The following is a 25,989-nucleotide window of genomic DNA, read 5'->3' as shown; positions in this document are numbered from 1 at the left end:
CACACACACACACACACACACACACACACACACTGAGTGCTGCATTGGAATATGTCCAGAATCAGAGATTACAGTGAGAGAAAGAAGACGTGTAAGCTCATTAAAGACAAAAAACTGTCTGCAGATGAACAGGCTTTTGGGTAATTTAACTGTGTGTCTTTGTCTCCTCTGGGCCATGAGAAAACACAGCCACTTACATGACAGCTATACACCACACAAGCACAGTAAAGAATAAGGTGCTATTTTAAGCTGTAATATTAATGTAGTGTTATAAGAAAGTGTTGGCAAAGACATTAGCAGCCAAAATAAATAAATGCAAATAAATAAATCAGATTAAACCAAAAGGAATCAATAGATTTAACTTCAAAATGGTTTGCACTTGTCATAATTTATCGTCATGTTAAAGTCTGTGCCAGATCTTACTCTCAGCAAGAACCTGGATGGTCCCTGCGGGGTCTCTGAGAGGTCTATCATTCTCCATCCTGCATAATGAGAAGTGCAAAGAGATCCCTAATGCAGCCCAGATTAGGGAAGCTGTGCACTTGTCGTTATGCAGGAAAGATTGAGAATTTCCTGAATCTCTGTGGTAAAATCATGGTGGCAGTATGTCTGAAGGAGGAACCTGGTAGCAGCAGGGGAGGCACATCCAACAGCATGCAGGCATTGCATGCATTGGTGTAATTTGCTCATCAGAGAATTTGAAGGAGGACTGGTCTCGTGCCAATCTAGCCACAACCACACTAGACTGGCACCACATCAAGTAAGTCATTGTGACGCCTCTGGCACTGAGACTGCAATTCCTATGGCATCCTAGAGCTGCTCTTGCTGCAACAAAAACTCACCATGCTTTACATATTTGCTTAAAGCATGGCGAGGGTAAAATTACTGTGTAGGATGAAATGATGAAAATACTGATTATTCTTCCTTCTCTGTGCCACAAAGCTTAAACAGGTGGTTGAGGGACAGAAAATTATAAAATATTAAAAATACCTTGAGGAAAATTCTGCAGACTGTGTGGAAACCTTTAAATACAGTCATGATATCTGTAATAACAGCCATGTAGAATATCCTGAAAAGCACAACGGAGAAACCTGTGAATCGACAACTGAAAGGTCAATAGACTTACGCTTCTTTTAACTCTGAAAACAGGTCTCCAAAAATGCTGTAAAGTCGGATTGTTCTTGGAACGTCTGAAAACAATAGAACGCTCTTTAATTAGTGTGAATGGAGCCTTGCAGTCTGAGTAGTCTGTGCTTTATTTTCTTACCCTGATCAGGCAGATTTTATGTTTCGTGAATTCAGCTTGTGAAAGGTTAAACAGGGTTGCTTGCAGACTCATCCACTTTCCTGCTGTGTGCCTAAACACCTTCAAAGATCCTAAAACCTCTCATTTCCTGGTGAGATTTGTAATTCTTGAAGTAATGTCTCAACCTACCACTGGCCCTTCTACATGCTGGATATACCATCAGTAACTCCAAAGGAAGTTGAACCTCAGGCATGTAAATGAGATGCCTAATCTTGTGGCTTCTTTTCATGTGAAGAGGCAGCAGCCTAATTCTGAGCTCTCCTTCAGTTCCTATCTCACAGCCAAGCCGCCCTATTCAAGCAAAGCTACTTTCAGCGATCCTCCTATACCCATATTTTTGGTCATCATCTAAGTCGTGTAACTTAAAGTGAATATTATAAGATCAACATAGTTGTTATTTTTACTTCAGATTTGTGTGAAGCTCTCAAGTTCAATCTTTCAAGAAAGAGGTTTACACATCCAGCTTTCCAAATGCAGAATTAAAATCTAACTATAAGCAAGAGGAACATTCTTACCACTACTGCAGACAATGTACTGTTGTTCAGATTTATATAAGTAAAAATAATATTTATTATTACTACTTCAAAAACCTCTAAAAGATAAAAGCTGAACTCATCTTGAAAGCCTGAAAATATATGGCAGGGCACACATAGATGCATAGCTTTAATATCAAATAATTTGTTTCTGACTAAGGGGCAGCCAATTTAATCAAGAAGAAGTAGAGTCCTTTCTTGGCTGCACCACTTGGCAGATGTAAATGGGAGTGAGAAATAAAAAAATATATACTCTACATTTTTTATAAACTTTTCTTTAACCACGTGGAATGTTAGCGTAACTGAAAAATACCAGACAGGAGATCTACAACAGGCATAAACGTGAAATCTGATGTTCCAAGATAAGACATTTCTCTTATGTCTGAAAATGTTGTCTGTGCCAATCACAAAGGATAACCATCCCAGACCCCTAGATCTGTGAAAAAACATATTTGACTTTTAGCTGAGAACACAAACAGTTTTCACTTTGCTTATCGTTTTAGTCACCCAAGTCTACACTACAAAAGTATCCCGATAAGCCAGGAAAGCACATGCAGACGGATGCTGACTACAACTGTTATGTCTGTGTTGTATTTCATAACAGAGGTGTTGGATTAAAAGTGTGAAAAGTGAAAAAACAGATAATTTTCTTAGTTTATAGAGACACACTCGGAAGCGGGAGAAAACGAGACTGGACAGGCCACCAAAGCAGCTATTGCAAAAGCAAGACAAGGTTCTGAGCTCTGATTTTTTTTGTAAGGTGGTAGAGGAAAATACAGTATGCTCATTTTTGTTGTTCAAATATGCAGTAAAAATTCCTCAAACTCTTCCTGGTTTATTTTGATCTCTGCAGGAAACCAAATTAGACACAAGGCTCAACAAACCTCAGGCATAAAAAAAGGGATGAGTGAGGAAACAGCCACATCCACACACTGAAGCAGAGCAGAAACATACAAGATACTGCAAATATATGCATAAATGGTTCAGTCATGTTAAGAATAAAGAGGACATATGCTTTAAAAATAATAATTTTAGCATGGTTGTCAATTTGCCCTTTGCACTAAAGAGTTTATTGAAACTAAACTGCTTTTTATGGTTACATTACAACGTAACTATAATAGAAACACTTAAATAAATACCTTCTCAACATAGGCATATTGGTTACATCAGTGGCAGGATAAATTACAAGGGTGGAGAAAGGCTGCTCCGAACCACCCACAATGCAGCTGTGTTATTTGAACATACAGTACAAGTGGTCATACTCTTACTTCATATAAACATACAAAAGCCCCTTTAAATTGCTCAGGGTATGTGTTGCAGGAGAAAATCTGAAGCATGTCACAATAACATTTATATGTTATATGCATAAACATAAAGATTTTAGAGGTGATGATTTTTTTTTAACTTCAATTTTAGGGAATAAAAGCTCAAAAAAGTCAATAATACTTCCTCTCCTCCCCTCCACCTCCTTTAAATTTCTTGCATTTTTATTTATTTATTTATTTATTTATTTATTTATTTATTTATTACCAAAAACACTTAAAACACTTTTTAAATGCATGCTAAAGGAAATTATAATGAAGACTTTGTGAGAAATTGATACATCTGAATGAAATTCTGAAAGTTGTCAGGGGCAGAGTATGTTAGATTGTGCATATAAGACTTTTTGTGGAAGAAGTATTTTATTGAAGTACATATAACTTGGATTCTTAGCTTTCCAATAATCTATAATATGCACATTAACCTAAAAAAGGTTTCATAAAAAAAAAACCATAACGTTGTTAAGTCCCTCCCACAAATGCAAGAAACACCATGGAAAATCAACCACATGCCACTGACATTGCATTGCTTCAGTTAAACATCCCACAATCCTTTGCTATATCATTATCACTGCTCAAATAAATACCACAAGGCCAACCTCCACCCCCAGTAAGATCACATACACAAATAGCAACCAGATGTAAATAAACTATTGATTAATAATATCAGCTCTGTTTTACTTATGAGACAGATACTGATATATTTAAAAAAAAAAGAGTAATGTCAACCGATACCATTGTTAATGTCAATATATTGTGCATTCCTACTCACAATTAAATAAAATCAGATGAAAAAAGAAAAACAAAAAAAAAACAGCTAACCTGTAGCTAGTGCTTTACAACAGGTATTCTCAACGCCACCTATTTCTGCTCTGTTGTTGAATGAGTGCAGAGTTGATCATATTTGATTGCTACGTCCCAAAGTTATGACTTATGGATGTTTCAGAGTTTATCATGACAGGAGATGAAGTGCAGCTGATTCACAATCTCCGTCATGTGGGAGGTCGCCTAGTGGAAGTCCAAACTTTCTGACAATACAAATACTTTATCGTTGATCCAGTGCCAACTTTGTTACATCGGTTTTAAAGAGTGACAAAACAGTGATCCGAAGGGGTCTTTCTTTCTTTGTTTGACCTCCGACATCTTCAACCTGTGATAATGACCCTAATTAAGTCATAACTCTTATACTGGGAGCTCAAAGCTGTATTCATTAAAATTGTCATTTTTTTATATAAATGACATTGTTTGATGAGTAAAACAGACATAAAAGAAAAGCCATTTAGAAAGAAAAGTTGAGACAGAAAGGGAAATAGAGAGAGAATGGTGGGATAATTATTGTTCATAAAAGAGACCAGAGGAGCTTAGCATGTGGTGAAAGGCTCCTGTTAAACACACATACTGCCTCGTTGTATCTTCCTGTTTAAGTGACAGCAACTCTCTCAACAAGCAAGAGAAGCACAAATCTATCAACACAGACACAACAAAATGTTGGTCCTGTACTAATGAAGAAGGAATTTCTTCTGTCTGGAAAATACTCCTATCTGGGAACCAGGAGGTATGCAACTTGCAAAGCATATTATAAACGCCTGCTTTATGCTAATGCTACTACCTCTGTGTCATAGCTCAAACTCATAGCAGAGACAAATTAACAATGGGTGTGAACATAAACAGTCACAGACAGATCACCTGCAAAAAGTGGATCTCAAATAAAGGCATAACAAATATTTGTGAAAAAAATGTCCCCAACCCTGTGTGTCAGAATGGCGTCAATTTGTTGCAACAAAAGCATCTGCTTTTTGATTTGTCTATTTCTTGGACTAACAATATGCCAAGCCTAAATATGAAGCCGTGAAATGAATCACGGATTTCCATAACATAATATCAAATTTTTGGATATTTTTATTCTAAGGAACACAACTCAACTGAAGAAAAACTTAACAAAGTTCAAACAGAGACAGAATTGACCTCGAGTCAGACTCTGACAGTCCCCAACTGAGCAGACCTACAAAATATATAATTGGACTGATTTAATTATACATGCCTGTATATAAATCTGATTTATTTGTTTTGCAAAGTGCCTTAAGATGGCATTTGTTGTAAACTGGTACTACATAAAAGCCTGAATAGAATTTTATTGAGTCTAGACAGACGTTAATATATAACATAGTCAAAAATAGAATGACTAATTAAAGACTATTTATACTAATAAAACATAAAGTTAATAACTCTACACTAAAAATCATAATCTAATTAACTAGTCAAATCTGGAATGTAATATACAAAACTTTAATATATATATTCCTAAATATATCTTGTTCTTGTGAAACTACTATTGCTTATAGCCTAACATACACATCCCTTTTATACCCCTTTTTTATGTTGTAAGAAGGATTGCTTGAAATGTCAGATATGTTTGTGGCCTTGCTCACAGTTTGGTTTGGCTTCATCAATCTTTCCTTCACCTTGATTCACCTACTAACTGTGATCTACACACACATTGTGGAGGTAAAAGAATCTACACTTAACTCTGTCTTTGCTCGCTGAGGAGCACCCCCAGGTAAAAATAGCACAGAAAAGACAGCATGTTTGGGCACAATCCACATGTTTAATTACTGTAAAGGTCCTGAGGAATCATCATTGACTTTGATACCATACTTATGCTCATAGCGGTTAACCACAGTGCTGTGAAACAGAGATGTCAATGTGATGCGAAAATATTCTCTGCCCTAATCATGGCCAGCTGAGTCGTATGGTGCCTTTAAAAAGCAAACAAAAACAAATATAAAACACTATAAAATACATGCAGCAGCTATGAAACATTTTTGCGGCAGGTTCCCGTGACAACAGGCCACTTAAATCTCTGCACACTACCCTGTCTGTAAACCACACCTATACTAATTACCTCATAAGACCTGCACCCTGATACACACTTAGTGCAGTTGTTTTCTCTGCAAAACCTGATTGAACTTGAACCATAATTGGCCAATCCTGGGTGAGTCATTCAGACACATAACAGCCCTGAGCTGAGTCCACATCGTCCTGTTCCCACCCCACCGTGTCAGTCATCCCTTAGCATGACAAAACTCACAAAGAGGGAAGGGTCACGGGTTCATTCTCTAACTCCCACGGGCCCCATTGTGGCATTTCAGTGTTCCACTGGGCTGAATTGGTCCTGACCCCACAGATCATCCAAGGCGGTATGTCACCTGAATACACAACTGTTGTGCCTGTCAGTGATAATGCCTTGGACCTAATGAATCACCATTACTTCTAGGAAAAACACTGAATGTTTTTTTTTTTTTTGGTAGAAGCTACCAAAGTGTAGGATTTGTTTTTGTTTTTTTTTGTTTTGTTTTTTTTACATACAGAAGAAAACAAACTTCCACCTGTATACCCTTTCACAGAGGTGGATAAAAAGATTAACTTTAAATTATGTGGCTGGCTTGTAAAGAAAGCATTATACAAAACACACGGCTGCTTCGTGTATCCAACCATACAGAGATAAACTTCCTACCTCCACAGGCAGCAGCGTCATTGTGAGTCACATACCCAAATGCAAGCCAACTAAAGAAGGACCTGCCCAATAAAGCTTCATGTTTCACCACTTGGTGTTGTTTTTTTCCCAAAAATGTTGCTAAGCATGTTCACATCATGTCTATTGTCTTCAGAGGAATAAGAGGCATGAGCTGTGTCTGTGTACAAAAAGCTGATATGTGATTATTTTTATTCTTGAAATAAACTTAATTTTGTTTTCATTATTTTTGCATTCTATTTTATTTTGCTGACACTACAACAAATTAGAGAAGTTTTTTTTTTTCTTATGTGTTTCTGCTTGTTCTCTTTTTTTTTTTTTTTAAAGAAAAGCCTAGTCTGCTTTCTGTTCCTTTTTAAGCATTCATATTAATGAATGAATGCTTATGAAGGCTTGATCAAACATGCAAGCGCACCTCAGTGCAGATTGACAAGAAAATTATCATTCAAATTCCTGTAAAAAATATTTAACCCATAGCATAAATAGATTCCTTTGACACAGAGTGAAGTATTTCAAGTATTTATGTCAGTTAATCTTCAATATTATGGCTCAGAGCTAATAAAATTAATCTTTGTGAAGATAGGATAATACATGCGACCAGTTAAAATTTTATGTATATGACAGAAATAGTATATTATGACAATTGTATGGCATAAAATCATGGGGAGGATTGTAAAACACAAAAGGTCAAGAAGCTTCTTGTCCACAGAGGAAAGTAGAGAGGAAAAAAAGTTGCACAAGTAATATGAATAACCACAGCGATGAGAGGATGTTTCCAGGACATGGGCAGCAACTCATAAGACACATCAGTGTCTTGTCTGGTTTGCCTGGACTGCTGGGCCAAAATCCTCTTTTTGAGATGAAAGTCTGGTTTTTATTTCAGGCAGGGCGCCTGCTGGTGTCCAGTTTGTTTCCTCAAATCAAAAGTCACCAGAATGTCTACCAAACACTGTCAGGGAACATAACACTTCACTTTTCTGCCAAGTTTCACAGAGATGCTGAATTCCTGTTCTAGTGGGGAATTGGGATCCCCAACACTGCCTGAAATACCTACTTTAATGGCAATGGTATCACAGAGAGCAACAGGTCAGGAAACTCACCTGAAATGAGTTTGCTGAAGAAATTAGTAGGAAAATGAGACACAAGAGATAACAATGCAGACAAACTGGAGGCCACAATGAAAAAAACATGGGGTTCCTTAACCCATCAACAGAGGTACAGGCCTATCACCTCCACACAACGCTCCATTGATGTAGTAATTTAAGCAAAAGAAACTTTGACCAAAGATTGAGTGCCAATATTGTACGGTAAAGGGGCATGCATTGCAGTAGGCAAACATTTCTTTGTTCAAGATCAGTTATTTATTGGTCTTGTGCAATGTTCACATTTTCTGAAATAGTGAATTTTGATTCTCTTTAAATGTGTTGCAATGAATTAATAGAAATACCTTTTTTTGAAATATATCTCTCTGAATGACATGAATTAGTTTCATTTTTTTAACTACCGAAATAGGTTATACTTTCTTCATAATATCCAAATTAATGGACATGCACCATTAATTGTCGAATTTCTCTGGGATGTTTTGTCTCTTACCTTCACCAGGAAAGGGGGCTGGACTTGTAGAGCTGTTCTCACTCTCTGTGCGTGAACTTGGTGCTGGCAGGTCAGGGTTTTCATTATCAGGTTGCTCTGCGGAGGTGGTAGTGGCACTCCTCTCCTCATCCATGGGCGTGGGCCTGCTGTTCAGGGAGGAGGTGAATGAGCCTGAAGCAACAAGACCATATGATCAAATGGGTTACATGACCTCTTTGAATCAAAAATCAAAAATGCAACATCTGAACATGACGTCAGTATGAGCAATGGCCACAAAGATGGATATGCAATCAGCTCTTTTGAAATAAGTAACCAGCTGTAATGTTTTTATCTTTCTGCCATTCATCTTAAGGCATACAGTCTGACGTCTGCTGCAAACGCTCACAGGGCATGTTTTCTTGCCAGGTAATTTCCTCAGTTTTAATATATTTTCATAACTTTTTTCAGTTGAACTAAACACATTTTTATTCATTCTTATCAAATTGTACCGAATTTATCAAATAAACATTAGCTGGAAGATGGCAGCAATGCACAACCACAACTTGCCCAAAAATAACTCTCTGAAACCCTTGAAGGCATAAGGAAACACGATGACACTACATGTTCTGACAGTAAATAGTTTTTGGCTGCATATGAGAGGAATTATATAGATATTTCAAAATAGTCTGCAACAATTGAAAAGTAAATCTAGTGTAGTAAAACTACTGAACACTGAGACAAACCCATTTATTTAAAAACCTTTTTACAAGTATGACGTAACTGCAGAACTCTTTCAAGAAGACCCAGGTAGGTTTTCAGTGAATATTATAGAGTTTAGTGCTCAAAATACATTTTTCAGTATTACACAACATTGTATATTACCTCAAAAGAATATATATTTTGAATACACAAAATACTTCAACTTCTGTTATGAGGTTACTACATATACTCAATTTTACAAATAAAATAAGGATATCATTTCCTTCCTGCTGTGCTGAATAAAATGTTCTAAAGAAATGTCCATTAAAATATGCTAATAAAAATATATAGTAGCTTCACATTAAACTCATTAACTTTCACATTAACTTTAATGAATGAGTTTTGTTTACAGTTGTCCGATTTAGTTTTAAATCTAAGAATTTTGGTTTCTGAACTGGATGATGACATCTAGTTTATATTCTGTAAAAGGTTGAGACTAATATAAATAATATTAGTCTATTAGTTTAACTCATAAACCTTTCACTTTCTAGTCCAATCGGTGGCGGAGAATCAAATAGCAATTTGTTAGCTGTTAATAACAAAGAGCTGCAACCACTGCAATTAACTTGACTAACAAATTAGTAAATTAGCAAAACACCTAAGTACCCTATCAATTTACCTTGCGGATACATTAAAACAAGAGAACTTTCAGTGTTCCGCTTAAAGATACATTTCGCCTGGTTCCTCGTAAATGTGTTTTGTTCGCCAGTTTTTGCAGGCCTCGGGCAAAATACGAGACAGCGCTGTAGTTCTGCCTCACGTGCAGCCAAGGAACGGGCTCGCGCCCCACCAGTCAAATCAGCTCAGCTGGGCAGCTGTTTGCGCGCTCCCGTGGCAACAACGCTGCACTCACTGCCCTACGAAAAGTTTTGACAATACACAGCGAAGTTCAGGGAAATAAACGTTCAAAAAGAAGACATTCATTAGAGCCACGTTCGCAAATATACGGCCACAAAAGCCCGCGACAGGCTTGGCCATAAACTTCTGAAATAGCGAAACGTTTGTAAAAGTTAAGGCGAAAAAGAAAAATCTTCGTACGACGTGCCAAATTTAAACACGTTCCGTGAGAAGCTGCAAGCGCGTTAAACTATTATATTCGGGGAAAATGTAGCCTACAGGGCCTACAGTCTCAAAATGTGGCAGATATTTTGTTTACCTTGATTGCATGTCTGTGCTCTGATTAAAAGCGAGTGTCTGCATGCTGAGGCCGAACTCAGCTTTAGTTTTTCTTACTTTTATCTTCACAAAAGCACGAGGGGGGGAAAAAAACACAGCCTTACCTTCTCACTGTCTGCGACACTTAAGCAACCAAAATGTTTATTTATTGTTCTAATTCATCTCATCTCCTTCGCTGGACCTCGAGCTCCGCTGGAGTCCTCTTTCTCTCCAAACTTGGGTCTCTTCGCGGTGTCACAAACTCTTCTCGGTTCATACAGGTGATATAAGCACCAAAACACAGAGCATTTTCTTCAGCACAGATAGTCTTCTCTCCGCCTCCAAAGCGCCTGGCTTCGGCTCGCCCCGTCCTCCAGCAAACCAGATGTGGGGAAGTTTGACTCCGCAGAAACCTTTGTTTTCAGGTTTGCTCGACCACTGCTGAGAAAGTCCAGCTCCTCCTGGAGAAAATAGCTAAGCTAATTATAACCTCAAGCCGAGGTGTGTATCCTCTTTTCTGTTATTTCGCCCCTCTCACACCCACTGTGTCAGCCTTTGACTTGTGCTGCTGCTGTTGCTGCTGCTGCTCCTGCTTTTGGACAGGAAACTACAGTCAGCAGTGATTGTGCTTCCTCCAGGCAATAAAGTAGTTGGGTTGAACTGTACTGTCATATAATTACTCCTTTAACACGAACCAGACAGAGCACTAACACAGACAAGCTTTCATTACAAATTTGAAGTCCAGAAGCCGCATGTTTTGTCATTAATAATGAACAGTTTAGTCTCCAGTAGTAATGCTGTCAACAATGTATAAGCGTTTATTATCAGCATAGTAAACATTCTTACATTCTTACGCCATAGAAAATATTCTAACACACATACAAGAAAATTATCATGATCTCCTTTTTTTTGTCTGAGATAAATTGTACAAATGTTATCCGCTGTAATTTAAATGTTTATTATGGGAATGCTGCTGTTTTTTGTTTTTCATACCCTTATGTTCCGCCAAAAATAGTTTCACTTTAAAAGCAAACAGTAGGCAACCGCTTTTTTTTTGTTTTGTTTTGTTTTGTTTTTTAAAACAGCATTAAACATGTTGGAGCAGGCGTCCATCAACAGAAAAAAAGTCAATATTTCTTAGAAATAATAACAATGATAAAAGAAAACAGTCATCACAAACTTGCTTGTGATAACAAGCCCAGGTAAAGATGTATAAAAATACTTAAAATGCATTCAGCTTTGACTGCAGCAGCATAATCCATTCCTGAGAAATGTCAACAAAAAAAATGCATCCTGCTTTAATACTTATTAAATAAACACCATGTTCAAAATATTGATATCCCTTTAAAATGCACCTAATTGAAGATTTTATCTTGTCACGCACTTTACTGTTGTCAGCAAATCAGTTTCTTGGAACTTTTATATGGTGATCCATCACTTTCAGTTTCCCTCCTACATGCTTGACATGACACGATCATTTCTTTTGGTCACTGGCCACTAAACTGGAGCACTCATATTGCTACAAGGGGAAGTGATCATGGTGGTAAAACAGATCTTTAAAGCTTACTCGGGCATGCAGCGAAGAGCGGCATCTTGGGATCACCAAGTCTCCGTGGCAAACATTAGATGCTTTCTCACTTTTATGTTCAACCGCTGTCTCATTTCTTTTGTTGTTCTGTTGTCAGCAACATAGACATGGTCAAGCCTGCTTAACTCTACTGAGACGTTAACTGGAATAATGTGCTTTGTTCAGATTAGACTAACCTTGGTTTGTCTAGCAACAGACACAAGGGTTTGAGATGAAACAAAAGACAAACTCATGTATTGCCCACTCTTCATTATGGTGAATCTGTGGTGCTGTGGGCCTGCTCCTTAGCCAGAGGTAGTGGAGACCAAAACGTGCATGGCATCACAAGCAATAGGAAATGCCAGGACATTTTAATATGTCTTTTTTTTTTTAAGCTAAGCACAGAGAAAACTGTTCAAAGATAAACTTCCTTTCTGTTTCTCAATCCACCCTTTTGTTTAGGGGTGATTCAGGGGAGACTCAACTGAGAAACAGCAAGATGCTAGAAGGGCTGAACTGAGTCCTGCTCTCCTTCCTAAAGGTCTTCTGACCGGACTGCGTGAAAACTCATGCTCAGACAGTAAAGATGCCCGAAATGTCCACACACAGAGAAAGCAAGGAGGACACAAGAAGAAACTTTATTGTGAGTAAAAGTGTAAAGCAAAACTTGACACGCATCCTCAAGCCTCTACAAAAGGCTACTTAACAATTCGGTCTGTTTGTCTGTGCTTTTAAGAAGTACAAGATCTAGTGGTGAGAAAACGAGCATGAGAAAGAGCGTGTGCAGAGAGACTTGAGGGTAAAATGTGGTTCCAATCATTCACAAAGATGCTTTTGTTCTGCAGCTGGGCCCCGCTGCTCTGACTGTCTGTGTCTCTCTTCTCGACAATCCTGCCACACAACGACGCCTTCTTGTGTGGCAGGAAATGCCGGTGTGAGGATTTGCTTGGTGAAGAATACATGGGCTTACCTGTCAGACACTTAACAGCTGTCAGTGTGTTAAATATTTAGAAATAAAAAAAATAATAATAAAAAAAATGACACAACCACCATAAACCCAGTACAGATCAGATCAGATTTTATTCAGGATATTGTTAACACTATCACTTTTTCTTGCAGAGTCTCCAGCTTTTCCAAACGGTGTTTTTATTGCACAGATTTCACCCAGTTGCACAAGCTCTGATCAAAGCCATTAATGTTCAGTCGCCTGATGTCATCGTGCTGTCAGGGGCTGTGAGTGCACTTACAATTACGGTGAAAAGAAAAGTACACCCCCTTTTGCATTCTAAATGTTGGTGTGTACTTAGATTTCCACACACTTTTCACTGGAATGGGTGCTGTGCTTTGTTATACACTTGAGACTAGAGTCCAGCAATGTTAGAGTCTGTAAAGATCAGATCCTTTATAGTTATTCATACCACTGCAAATTAGCCAAGTCTGTGGGAAAAGTTTCCTAATTACACTGATAAATCGGGAACAGCTTTTTTTCGCCAACTCAACAGGTGAAAACTGAAGCTCTGTGCTATTGGTTAGTGGCAAGCCATAGCTAAAACAAACAAACAAACAAACAAACAAACAAACAAACAAACAAACAAACAAACAAACAAAAAAGGTGCAGTGAGCACATTGTATACTCACTACTCAGGGGGGGGGTTAAAAGGGCATTTCTCAGTGTCTTTAAGTTCCTGTGGTCAGAATACAAATATTATTACAAAGAAACAGGACGTTCCGTGTTTTAGGACTCACCACAATATTCTATTACTGTTTCCAATGCTAGTATTATATTCAAATTGTATGTGGCACACCACTACAAAGCAATGTACAATTGAGAATTGAAAAAAAAAAATGTTATGGATAAAAATCTAAAGGAAAGATTAGCCTACAGGCTGCCTAAACTATTATATTGTTGATCTGGCTGCATATTTGTCTTTACTGACCTGCTGGGAGGTAAACTACTGTCCCAAATCATTTGCAAACTAACTGCTCTAAATGTGGCTCTCATCATTTTCTCGTCGTTGCTGACCAGCTTTTCTGACGGAAGATGTTTGTTCTGATATATTAGATTATATTTGTTCACTGATATTGTCTAACAAATCTACGAGGCCTTAAAATAACACACAGGTGGATCCAGTCAGGTGACTTCTGGAGGAAATTATTTGCATTGGAATCAGAGTAAAAGGAGGCTGAATATAAGTGCCTGACACACATTTTGATTTACATTTAGAAAAAAATCCACATCTAATCTATAAGTTTCTCCTTCCTGGTGATCAGGAAGGAGAACATGACAATTTGTGACTCTAACTTGGCAAAATGGTCATAATACGTTTTCAATGCACTATGTGTACATTTACTCATAGATACTAACATAATCATATTTATTTATTGAAATGTACCTGCATACAAGCATTTTGGACCAAAGCTGCATTTGCATGATCCATACAAAAGACATCAAAGAGCATGTTTTAATTTTTCCGGTTTTTTTGAAAAGACGTCGTTGCAAAGTGTAAGCTAATGTATTCTTATTAAATTTGTGTAAAAAGACTTAAGCCATAGGGTGAGTCAGTTATTATTTTGAGTTTACAAAATAAACTTAAAATAATACATCGCAGGTTTAGACAGAAAATGAGTCATAAAGTACATTTAAACCAATAGTAACTTTGACTGTCTTCAGTTCTTGCGTACATCTTCGGTAGGATCCCAAAGTAGTAACTAAATGGACTATTGCTGCCACTTTTCTTGATATATTCATCCAACCTCAATTACTATTATTTTATGAATCCACAGTTGTTTCTTTACATGTCAGAAGTGCCTCCAAATGCCTAGTTTTTCCTCACTGTGGACACTGGCAAAATAAAAAATCCAAATGCTCAGTTGGGCACACATATGTGAAACGAAACTGAGACTAATATATGAAGGTTTGGATAAAAAAAAATATATATAAAAAACAAAAAAGAAGAAGAAAAAAACGGTGGAGTAAGTTGATCCATGCAGATGTGCATGCAGACAGCGGCAGATGCACAAATCTGTTGTGTTGTTTTTGGTGAGTCAGTGCACTGTTTGGAGGGTGGCCCACCGCTTGAACCACAAACACAGAGGCAAAGAAGGGGAGAGGGACGACAAAGTGAGTGCACCAGCGAGAGACAGAGGGAGATGTGAGCATGGCTCCCAGTGAATTTACTTTATGACTCATAGGGTCTGCCTGGACCTCAGTGCTCTGCATGCTGTTGGGACTTGCAGCCGTTCACACCCTCTGCTCACACCCGATCACACAAACATGCATATTGATTTAGCATGGCGAGTTCATACACAAGGGCAGGGGCGTGCAGATCTACTTTCCCACAAACAAATCTGCAGACATCCGGACCTGCTGCTCACTCTATCCCGATGAGCGCTAAGAAAACCGCTCGGGCCCAAACGCCTCATCTCCAAGCCAAAAATAACCTCTTTGTCTGTTGCTCTGCACCTCGGCTCACCTTGCACAACTACGTTGTGCTACTTTTCTGCACAGTATTCATCTTGTGCAAATGTGCCTGAAAATGTACATATGTGTGACGGTGCCTGCATGCTTGCAGCTATAGGCTTAGGAACAAGGGGTTGGGGAGGGGGAGACTCTACCAAAACCAAATGTCACAGGGATTTAAATGTCGGGAATGAGATTCTTCCCAGTGGAATTACAGCGAAGTTCACTAACAGCACAAGATTAAACAAAGTTTCAGCTTTCAAAAAGGAAAAAAAAAATTAAACATTCAAGAGACTTTTTCTCCCTGAAGCAACACATCCACGAAGCATTGCAGAGGTTTAAAGACAAGCTGTAGGGCATGCAGCACACCTGCACAAGAGGTAAGGAGGTAGAAGGAAACATAAGCAACTGGAACCTTCTCGTTCACCTGCACGCATAAAACTATGTTGGCTCTACAGAATGCTCATGTACCTGTTTTCATATTTTCCCACATTGTACAAGTAGCTCACTTAATCCTGGGTCTGTACTCTCTGGCCCTCCCTGTTGGCCGAATCATGACAGTGGAGTCCAGGAATGTTTGTTGCTGGGTTTATGTTTGTTGGATGCTGCTTGTGTTTTCTGGGTTGTTTACTCCTCCTGGTGGCCACTCACTGTATCACAGCACACTGACCCCGTAAAATGCCCCCGCTGATTAAGCAGAACTGGCACAAGCATCGTCTTAAATCTAAAGGCTGGTGATCTGCGCTAAAACACCAACATGGCTAGACCCTTTTAAAAAATAATTTATTTATCACATAGCTTTTGAATTTAAGTCCTTATTTTGCAAGAAGTGATTCGAGTCTGATGCCACAAAAGTTAATGTCTGGACATTTTCGATCCATTTGCCGCTCTATTTAGAAGTAACGCAAATTGCATAGTGAACAATGAAACTTTGTAAGTATAGTTTATTTTCTTTCAGCTGTAGCTGTGCCTACTCTTTACAGGCCAACTCACAAGTTTGCCATTACAGTCATATTAATTGTGGGCTTTTACACATTTGTTATTTTTTGAAAAGTGTACTGATTACACAACCTACAACCTGCTGTATTTTCTTTTTCTTCCAAAACAGAAATACAAAATCATTGCAGATTTTCTTGAATCCACACAGGTTCAAAATTATATACTCATAAAATGACTTCTTCCCAGAGGACTTCAATATTTCACCACTCTTTCAGTCTGAGCTGTATACACCTATTCTTTTAGTTTTAATGCATCTGGGAAAGAAACATCTTTTCCATTATTAGGGTGTATGTATTTATTTGAGCTTGTATGTTTGTGATTCTGTGTGCATTTAAAAAAATGCACAATGAATTGTCCAACATATGCCTGTTTTAAAAACAACTGAATCATTAAAGGTAAAAATACAAGTAAGATGTTCGCAGTAGGTTGCATCTTCACAATATGTTGTGTTACTTTATAAAGGTATAGATATAGATAACTTCAAACTAGAACTAAAACCGTGAGAGCAACAAGAGGAGGAATGAAGACGCAGCCTAGGACAGTGTAATAAGTATTTTATTGCATTTTATAATGCCATTGTCAATAATTAGTACAGATTACATGCAACTAGACCTACTGTACAGTTTTTTATTGTCTGCATGGACAGACACAAGAAGATTCAGGTTACAAATACACAGATATATGTGTGTGTGTTTTTATACAGCATGAAGGAAAGGGCAGTGACTGGCATTACATGGCTACCCCGGGGGGAGGAGGGTCAGAGGGCCGGGCTCGTCATCTGTCTGGCTAAAGCAACCGCCCTGGTCCCTGTTTCCGCCTCTTCCTCGGGTCACTCTTTCAAACAACAAGTAACATAACAAAAACCAAAGGAATAAAGAGAGGTAAACAGGTAAACTCAACTAAGAATCAATAAAGAGAGTCACTGCTGTAAATGTACACACATTCCTAAGGTTTAACCAGAGGATCGTTAAAGTGGTAGTTCCATCAAAATCTGGCTGTCTATATAATAATACCATCAGGCAAAAGCTCCGCTTTGAGAGTCCCTTTCCCCTCCCATAATGCCTCAGAACTGTCCAATCACTCATCAGGATTTGCTCTCGCTAGGTCCTCTGAGTCAGACGCAAGCCACAGGGACGTAGACTGCTCCCCACAACACGGTTACACGAATGGATGAGGGGGGAAACTGCTGTAGGTGAGGGTGGTAAGTGGCGTAGATGGAGAGTTTTGGAAGTAGCTCTGGTTTTTTTTTTTTTTTTTTTTTTTTTTTTTTTTTTTTTTGGTTGGTTAAAAGTTGTGACATTGGTTTTGGTTGCAGTTTGGTTTCAGTTCAGGAGTTTGGACTAAAGCAATGTTGGCTCACAATGCCTTTGGTAGTCAGAGCTGCATCTCAAAGAGCCACTCCACATTTTGGTTTTGAGATTAAGCAAAAGGAGGAGTATCAAAAACAACAACAACAAATAATAATAATAATAATAATAATAATATCAATGCAACAGTGTCAGTCATTAATCTGTCTCTGTTGAACTTGGAAATAAAGTTTGCAGCGAGTCGCCACCTGTTTGGTTTCTGACTCGGCCCCTTGGCGCCTGCAGATGATTGACAGCTCTGCGGGTCGGAGTTCGGCACAGGAATGACGGAGGGGGGGTCACAGGCTTAGAGGTGGGTGTCACAGGGAGCAAGGACATGCGTTGGCACCTGAAAGGACCAACAGCAACACTTTTCTATGGCTCCACAGTTTTTTTGTGTTAAAGCAAGAGAGGGGCTACATATTCTTTCATTTTTTTTCCTCTTTCTCTTTTTCTTTCCAGAGGTTTTGGTCCTGTCTTTGAGAAAAAAAAGTCCATCTGAGGTATCAATACACAATGAAGAACCTTTTTAGTTTGTTTTCCTTTTGTTTGTTTTTTTCCTTAAAAATGCATAAATGCAATACAGAGACAAAAAAGTATCAAAATAGATCTAGCTAAGATAAATATACAAACAGGTGTTTCCTAAACCACTGATCTAAATTCAATTATTTTCTTTTTTTTTGTTGATAATACACTTTAAAAAAAAATGCGTCCCAGACGTTTTATGAAGAACTGAAAAATGGAAACAATAACAAAAAAACAAAAAAAAGTTTAAACCGAGATACCTGCAGCACTTAATGTGATAAATACATATATTCAGCATTAGCGGAACAGTATAGAAATCCAGGTTGAAAACTTTACAACAGTTCAACAGGTGCAGAAAAATGGAGAAAAAAAACAAAGGCAAAAGAGAAGCATGGGAGAGACGAACCAAGCATTAATATACAAGAATGCATCATGTTATGCCAAGCTAACAAAAAGCAGTGTTGCACGGCTGACCTGTGAACAATCTACAGCTTTACAAAACAGCTTCGTTTACAGGTGTACCTTAAAGCACGACTTGGGAATCGTCTACGTTCTGGATGCAAGGAGTTCCTCCTGGCTTGGATCTGGCTGTTAGTGGTGACGTTTAGAGATTCAATGACCTCTTGAGTGTTGAGCAGCTCTTGGGATATCTGGATGTTTTTGAGCCTTTGTTTGAGCCAGTTTTGGTGCGCACCTGTGTGTGCGTGCGTTAGTGTTTGTTGTTTTGTAGCCCATTACCACCTGTGACAATGAGAGGAAGCCGCTAACAACCAGCGTATCAGGAGATATTCAACTAAGAAGCTTTTCCTTTATAAACCTCAGTGATAAATCGGGTGTGGAGAAGAAAATAACGCAGTTGGCAAGCACTTCTCAACGCTTTTTGAGATGCAGCGAGTGCTTCAGATATGGTTAACGGAGAGGTAGTCATTCTTAACTATATAAAAAGTGAAACAGCATTACTTTTTTTTAGATGGGATGATGGGAAAGGGAGTCACCGGCTATTGTTGATTTCCTTTGTGTATGGAGCTGCACAATTATCAAACTGCAGTTGTTATCACGATCACAACAGATGCTATGTTTGCTAGGCTATAACATTTCCCGTGGCATGCATTCAAACACTCTGCTTATTAATGAGCTTTAATCAGCTGGCTGAACTTTCATCGTTTTCAATGACCACAATCGGTAAGAGTGACTGGAACATTGTGACGGTGGAAAAGGAAAAAGAATAGCAAGGGAAAACGTGTTTCAGTTGCAATTAACGTCGCCATCACAATATTCAACAACAATATCACAACCGGATGTCTCCTAATATCAGGCAACCCTTTTTGTAAAGTATGTGTAACAACAGTTTTGGCATTCTTAGTATTATCGTTGAGGAAGAGTAAAGAGCAAGTGTTAAAGAGAGTTCAGATTCCCACTGGCTATCTGTCGAACAGTTTTGAAAAGGAGGTAGTAATATTTTTTGGTTATTTTATCTTTTTTCAACATCTCTGCCTGCCAGGTATGTGTTTTGCACTCAGTCTCTTTTGCAACAGGAAACAGTCCTGTTTTAAACTCAAAGTCATTGGAAATATTATTTTGAAAAAAACAAAACAAAACAAAACAAAAAAAAAAACATCTGAAGTTCAGTTCAAAAATAAAATACCCCGAAAATCACCGAAGACAATAACTGTATCCCTTGGTTGTTTCCACATTACATTAAATGTTCCCTCTTTGCAACACATATTCAGAATAGTTTCTCTTTGTCCAAAGATGTGACTTTTTGAAGCCTGACACAGTACACTTCCTCCTCTTGTGGAGGAGGTTCCTGTTGAAAGAGGTTTTTTTTTTTTTTTGTCTTTTCTCGATTGCATACCTTCTGATATTTAAAACAAAACTCAGAGAAAGTCTTTTGTTTGGGTCTGCTCAAACGTTGTAGTAGTACTGAAACTTAAAATGGGTCAGTATAGAGGCAGGGTTTCGTCTATAAGTGCTTTTTACTTTCTCCTCTCTGCATTGTGTCTTTCAGAGGAACTGTGCAAGGTTTGTTTTTAATTCATATTTGGCCTCATACCTAATTGAAGTAATTCTGAAATGTACCTAAAATCCCAGCTTGCTTTGCACACTTTGGTTTCTGGAATGAAGAGCACTGTAAGTCTAAGAGTTTTAGGACAACACTCGTGTGAATGTCATTACAGGAACGAAAAATGCCATGGTTACTTGTCTTTTGGCCCGTTTTCTGAAGGAAAAAAAATAAAAATTAAAAAAGAAGGGCAAAATAAAGGACAGGGTTTTTGGTTTTCTACTTATTTCTTTGGTTACCTGTAACAAAAAATAAAACGGGAACATGATAAGAAGATATTAGATTAAAAATAAATGCTTAAATTTGGTATGTAACTGTAGAGAAAAGTTACGCTTCGATGCCTACAAGAAACAATAATAATAATAATAATAATAAAAAAAAATAAAAAATCTAGCGTGCTATTTTCTTGAACACAAACGCACACAGTGAATCGCAGATAACTTCTACACAGTAACAATTACAACCATAGAGCTTTGAATTGAGGCTGAGCAGAGTTGCCACATTTGGTGTCCCACAGAAGGAATATCTCCCCTTTACTTCTTCTTAATCAATTTGGACACAGCTCTGGGCAGAACCTTTGTGGGATGAGGTATTCTCTGACTGCAGTAATATATATATATATTTATATATATATTTATGTTTTTTTTAAAGCATTACAGACACATCTTAAGTAAATACACAACTTAAAAAAAAGAAGAAAAAACAGAAAAGATTGAGTTAAAATAAAAGCAAAGTTTGGCGGTTAACGGTAACTTTTAAGTGCTATTTCCAATTTTCTCTCCTGCTTCATTTGGGATACAAAGGCTGTTGAGGGGCAGGACAGTTGGGACAATACTGTGTTTCTTTCTTTTTTTCTTTAAATGGTGACTCATTATTTTGCCAATACATATTTGGAATGGCGTGAACAACCAGAGCAAATCAAACAACTTAGAAAAATGAAAAACAAAAACAAAAAAAACAAAACAAACAAACAGACGTACATCCTTAGAAGAGCAGAAATCCACAATGGGAATATTGATCATCAAACGTAAACAATAAAAAGTAAAAAGGAAATGACAAAAGCTACCACACATCTTTTTTTTTTTCTTATTTCTCAAAATCACAGACAGTTTTTTTTTTTTTTTTTTTTTAGTCACAAAGTTTCTGTAGACACTTCCTCCCTCCTCTCTCGCTGCTTCCCGTCATTTCTTCTTCCTCTCCAAAGTGTTCCATGCTCATCTGCATACAGAGGACAAAAGAAGAAGAAGAAGAAGAAGAAGAAGAGGAGCACCTATTCCTGCAGTCTTCGGGGTGGGAGGGCAGGGGAATGGCGTGGGCTGTAGTAATGTTCGGAAAAACGTCTTCTTTTCTTTAATGTAGAAGTAAATAATAGTAAAAACCCAAAAACAAAACAAAACAAAAAAAAACGTCCCTTAGTGACCGTCGCACTGGTGTTTTGAGGCCTAGACAGAGAGCAGGGCCATGCCGTCGTTCTTCTTCTTCTCTCTCCCTCATCTCAAAGGCCATTGGTTTTGTCTCAATCAAATCAAAGTGTATGAAAAAGCAAGTATCTGACTCCAACGGGGGGAGAAGAGGCGTCCTGCCCCCAGCGACCTCTCCAAATCTATATACACATGATCCTATGTGTTTGTGTACGTCTTGTTCTTTCCAAACACACATCAGTGTTTCTTCTCAACTGAGACCACAGAGAGAAAAGCACCTATGCCAGGTGGTGGTATGAGGAGAGAGAGCTTGAGTCATTGCCTCTTGGGATCTTTTTTATTTTTTTGTCCACCCGCCTCCCCCCTTCCACGCCCTCTGAGACATGTTCTTTTGTTGTTGTTGTTTTTTTTCCCGCCGAGACATGGGACATGGTTTGACAGGTAAACAAGTATGCGTGTGTACGTGTGTGAGCGTGCGTGCGTGCGTGCACAGGTTTTGCGAGAGTGTGTATGAGTAAAGTGGTGTTACACCTCTGAGCCAAGTGTTGTAAAAGCAACACCCGGAGGTAAAGCAGTGCTCCACAGTCAGGTTTTTGCGACTGAAAGTATACAAAAGTCATCTAAACCCTGTTTTTTTTTTCTTTTGTTGTTGTTTTTTGTTTTTTTGAGTTCCTCAATGTCATTCTCTGTTGTTCAAACTTTCTTTAAAACAAACTTAAAAAATAAAAACATTCTCTTTTTTTCCCACTCCCTCTCTTTTCTCTTAAGTGTACGGACGCCGTTTCTCCTCTTCATGCTGATGAGAGGGCCGTAGGACTGATCTGAGAGAAGTCCCGGCCCGTTGATCCATTGGTCAGGCGCGTCCTACTCCAGCTCCTCGGTGGGAAGATCTTCCTCCAGATCGCGTTCGTCGCTTGGCAGTGGCAGGCTGTGTGTGACGCCGGCCAGGAGGGATACTGGTCGGCTGTCCTCTTCCACCTCAGTCGGCTCCTCCTTCACGTGAACCGGGTGGCTGCGCGGCGGAGAACAGAGCCGTCAGTGAGGTGATGCGATGCAAAACACTTCGTACAGCTTCAAAATCACTGGTAGTTCATTTGTGCTGTACCCAGTTTATCAAAGGGCGCTTTACGGAAAACATCAACATGTCTAAAGTAAATTCATTTGCAGTGCTTTTACAAACGTAACATCTGTTGCACTTTTAACCTTTGTTGTTGGGTTAGAATCACAAAGTTGAGTTGCATTTCGTTGGGTTTTATGTGAGGAAGAAAAATGATGGATAAAATCCTCTGATTTTATGATGACGTGGTAGTCTTAGTTTTAACGTATGCTTGCATGCAATCCACCAGTTTCCTTTAAGGCATGTCTTAAACTTCTCCTGGTCTGTCTGCTGTGTTCCTCGGTCTTCATGATGCTCTTTGCTCACACATGTTCACTGATTTTTTTTTTTTTTAGAAGTATCAGGATAAAGGAAGATAGATACATATAAGATAACACACCTATCTGGTCAGTTTTACTTTTTAAACTCATTTTCATTTTTTATATTTTGTTTATTTGTGATGCGCTACTTTTCCAAGTACATTAGCAAAGTACTCAGTATACTTTGCACTTATATTGTGTTTCATTGCAATCAGTGTTGAGTTCAAACTCACATACACATATCTCATTTTCAACTCATTCATTCATTTTCTATTCAGTGCATTTAAATTGAGTTAAATCAATTCAGAAGATTTGGAATTGCCAAAAACAAAAAAAAAGCATGTGATGACAAGACTTCAAATTTCCCATTTTAAATGTGAACCTCAGAGGGATAATCATTTACACCTCTATTTTTATTTTTAGATCGTTTTATCCATTTTTTTTTTCTTGCTCAAATGTTTTTCTAATCACCTTAAGGTGACACTCCAACCCCACCTTTTCCACGTGCACAAGTCACGCCATGATTGACAGATGCTAAACCGGCTGTCGTAACTCACGAATGAATGAAAACTTTTCCGTGCATCCCTGAAAAATTGCGACACAAAGTCATGCCCTGTGATGTGCGTGTACGCGTCTGCTCTGGTTCGTACCTGTACTGCTGAGGGCTGAGCGTGGGGCTGCAGCTGCCGTTGCTGTTGACCTGCTCCACGGTGGAGCTGACATCGTCGTGGCCCACGTGCAGCATGTTGAGGCTGGCTGCAGACGGAGGGGTCACCAGAGGGGAGCTGTTCAGCAGGGACAAACTGCTCTCTGCCAGAGCCGCCTGCACACACAGACAGACAGATTTAAGTCGTGCTTGATTGAACCATAAGTTTAACAGACAGAAATGCATCTAAAGCCTAACTTAACTGAATAATGAAAGTCACAAGGAATGCAAAGGTGTTTCATTTTTAGAAATCGTCCACAATCAGAGCTCATTTTTATCTAAAGGCCACGGCGAACGTCATTTCAAACCACTAGGGGGCACTTATATACAGTACTTCCAGCTGAAAGAGTTGTTCCCGTAGGTCCCTGTTAAGAAGTGAGTGTGTGTGTGTGCGCGCGCGCGCGCGATCACACAAAAGTCTCAACAGGAATGCTACGAGAAACGGAGCCACAACCTCAGCTTAGACGCAAACATAAGTGCAACATCTGTGTCTGCAGAAGGCAACAACAACAGAGCCAACAAGAGCAGCTTTGGTCCTCATTCTGCAGACTCGCAGAATGAGTCTGCAGTCTGCAGACTCATTCTGTCTGCGTCTGCGTCTGTCTGATCCAGACGCTGGATCAGACAGGTTGGACGCCGGCTGAGAGGCTCACACCACCTCCCCTTCTCATGCAGAAAAGGGAAAAAAAAAAAAAGAAAGACAAAAGGAATTCTCACTGGCTCAGAGGTGGGTTTTCTGGGGCAGGCAATAATTTTATGCAGTAACCTTAATTGACAACTACTTGACGCTATAAATCATCCCAGTCTCTAAAGTGCATTCGGTGCCTACACCAAGGTGAGGTGATCGAGATGTGTGTGCCGGTTGGAGGTTGGGAGCGTTGCGAGATGGGGCAAGAGAATGGAAAGCTGATGTGGGGGTGGAGGCAGCCGACCTGAGCGGAGTTAGGGAATCGGCTAATTATAAGAGGGAATTGATGTTGGTGTCCTTGATTCAGAGTTTTTATACATTTATCACATCAAAGTTCCTGTGAATTTGTCAAACATTCTGGATATGAGCGTAGAAAACCTTTTCCTTACTGGGTTTGGTCATCTGTACGTAAAAAAAAACAAAAAACAAAAATCATCAAGCAAGACAACGCTCAAATTCTGGTTCCGAAGAGTGATAAAGGGATTTTGAGTGGAAGACCATCACAAAGTAGCGAAGGAGGAGCAAAAGTTTGTGGTATGAATATTGTTGAACAGCACTATAAGAGGGCTCAAAAGTGATACATTTTCCTGTGGGGTCTATGTCAGTAGAGCAAAAACCAAAACAATGAGTATGAAAAAATCCACATTGGTCTCTGATGAAAAGGTAAAAGCTATTTAAATCGATGTGAAATGCCCATAGTTTTCAGGAAGCTTAATTTTTCATGTTCTGGATATTAGAAAAAGGACTAAAGTGTGGAGACCTAAATCTTTTTTACACACCAAGTATTTTTTCATACCTATGAAGACTTTGAAAAACAATAAAAGTTAATATCTTAATTTTCAAGACCGCCGTCAGACATTCCGAGAATGTTGATTATTAACTAAAGGAAAAGAGCCACAAGTGAATGCAAAGCGTTACCTGGTAGCTAGCGTTTAGGGATCCGAAACCCAGGCCTGAAATCATGTTTTTCACCAGAGTGGGACTTCTGCACAGAGCCAGAGACAGAAAAGGGCGGGGGAGAAAGGGGAAACGACGTTAAAGCACAGATTGTGCACACATGTGAAAAGATGTCACCTCAATCAAACACTGTGACAAACCTCCAAAATCCTCCACAGACAGAAACATTGGCGGAGTGTAAACAGCTGCTCGAAACAGACATGTGAAAGTGTCTGATATCTGGCGTGCAGGTGTGTGTGTGTGTGTGCGTAATTATCCCCGATGGTTGCGGGGAACATCTGTTTACACACGCTAACAAGGTTTTTCTCCCTCCTTGCATCTCACGCCGGTGCTTACAAATGGTGTCGACAAACAAGAGGAAAAAAGAAAAAAAAAAAAACACGTACGGCGCACGCACATCACAAAGCCAGAAGCCTCCTTGCCTCACTTTTGCTCTAGGTAATTTGTGAGTTGGCTTCTGGGTAACATTAGCAGCTCTATTTTAGGCAATCATGGTGCCAACACCCATAGCCTCAAAGTCTCGTCAGCAGCGGCCGGCTTTCGCACTCACCCGGTCATCTTTGGTGGTCTCCTCTTTTGGTATTCGACTTCGTCCACGGTCCACACGGCCCCCTTCACGTTCTCCACGCGAACGAAGCACTTGTGCAGACTTAGGTTGTGGCGCAC

At 39.0% G+C, this 25,989-nt stretch overlaps 2 protein-coding genes across 3 annotated transcripts in view; both read right to left on the bottom strand.

Annotated features, from left to right (window-relative positions):
• The window catches only part of mdfi (MyoD family inhibitor), a 27,516-nt gene extending 16,732 nt beyond the window's left edge, over positions 1–10,784 (bottom strand). The window contains exons 1-2 of one of the 2 annotated variants that reach the window (XM_007561255.2): positions 10,302–10,784; positions 8,284–8,454 (exon numbers count right to left, since the gene is read on the bottom strand). In XM_007561255.2, the coding sequence (XP_007561317.1) occupies positions 8,284–8,416 (133 nt within the window). In that variant the 5' untranslated portion in view covers positions 8,417–8,454; positions 10,302–10,784. The remainder of the gene's footprint in view (positions 1–8,283; positions 8,455–10,301) is intronic. The other variant, XM_007561256.2, reaches the window with a different exon arrangement.
• An 11,163-nt stretch (positions 10,785–21,947) lies between these two features.
• Positions 21,948–25,989, bottom strand: part of foxp4 (forkhead box P4) — a 110,489-nt gene continuing 106,447 nt past the window's right edge. The window contains exons 15-18 of the mRNA XM_016675995.1: positions 25,874–25,989; positions 25,285–25,351; positions 23,623–23,795; positions 21,948–22,568 (exon numbers count right to left, since the gene is read on the bottom strand). The exon at positions 25,874–25,989 is cut by the window's right edge and continues 6 nt beyond it. Of these exons, the coding sequence (XP_016531481.1) occupies positions 22,421–22,568; positions 23,623–23,795; positions 25,285–25,351; positions 25,874–25,989 (504 nt within the window). The 3' untranslated portion in view covers positions 21,948–22,420. The remainder of the gene's footprint in view (positions 22,569–23,622; positions 23,796–25,284; positions 25,352–25,873) is intronic.

Source organism: Poecilia formosa, unplaced genomic scaffold, assembly GCF_000485575.1.
Source record: "Poecilia formosa unplaced genomic scaffold, Poecilia_formosa-5.1.2 Scaffold124, whole genome shotgun sequence".
In the NCBI taxonomy this organism is placed as follows: Eukaryota; Metazoa; Chordata; class Actinopteri; order Cyprinodontiformes; family Poeciliidae; genus Poecilia; species Poecilia formosa.
This window is presented reverse-complemented; position numbering and strand designations above follow the sequence as displayed.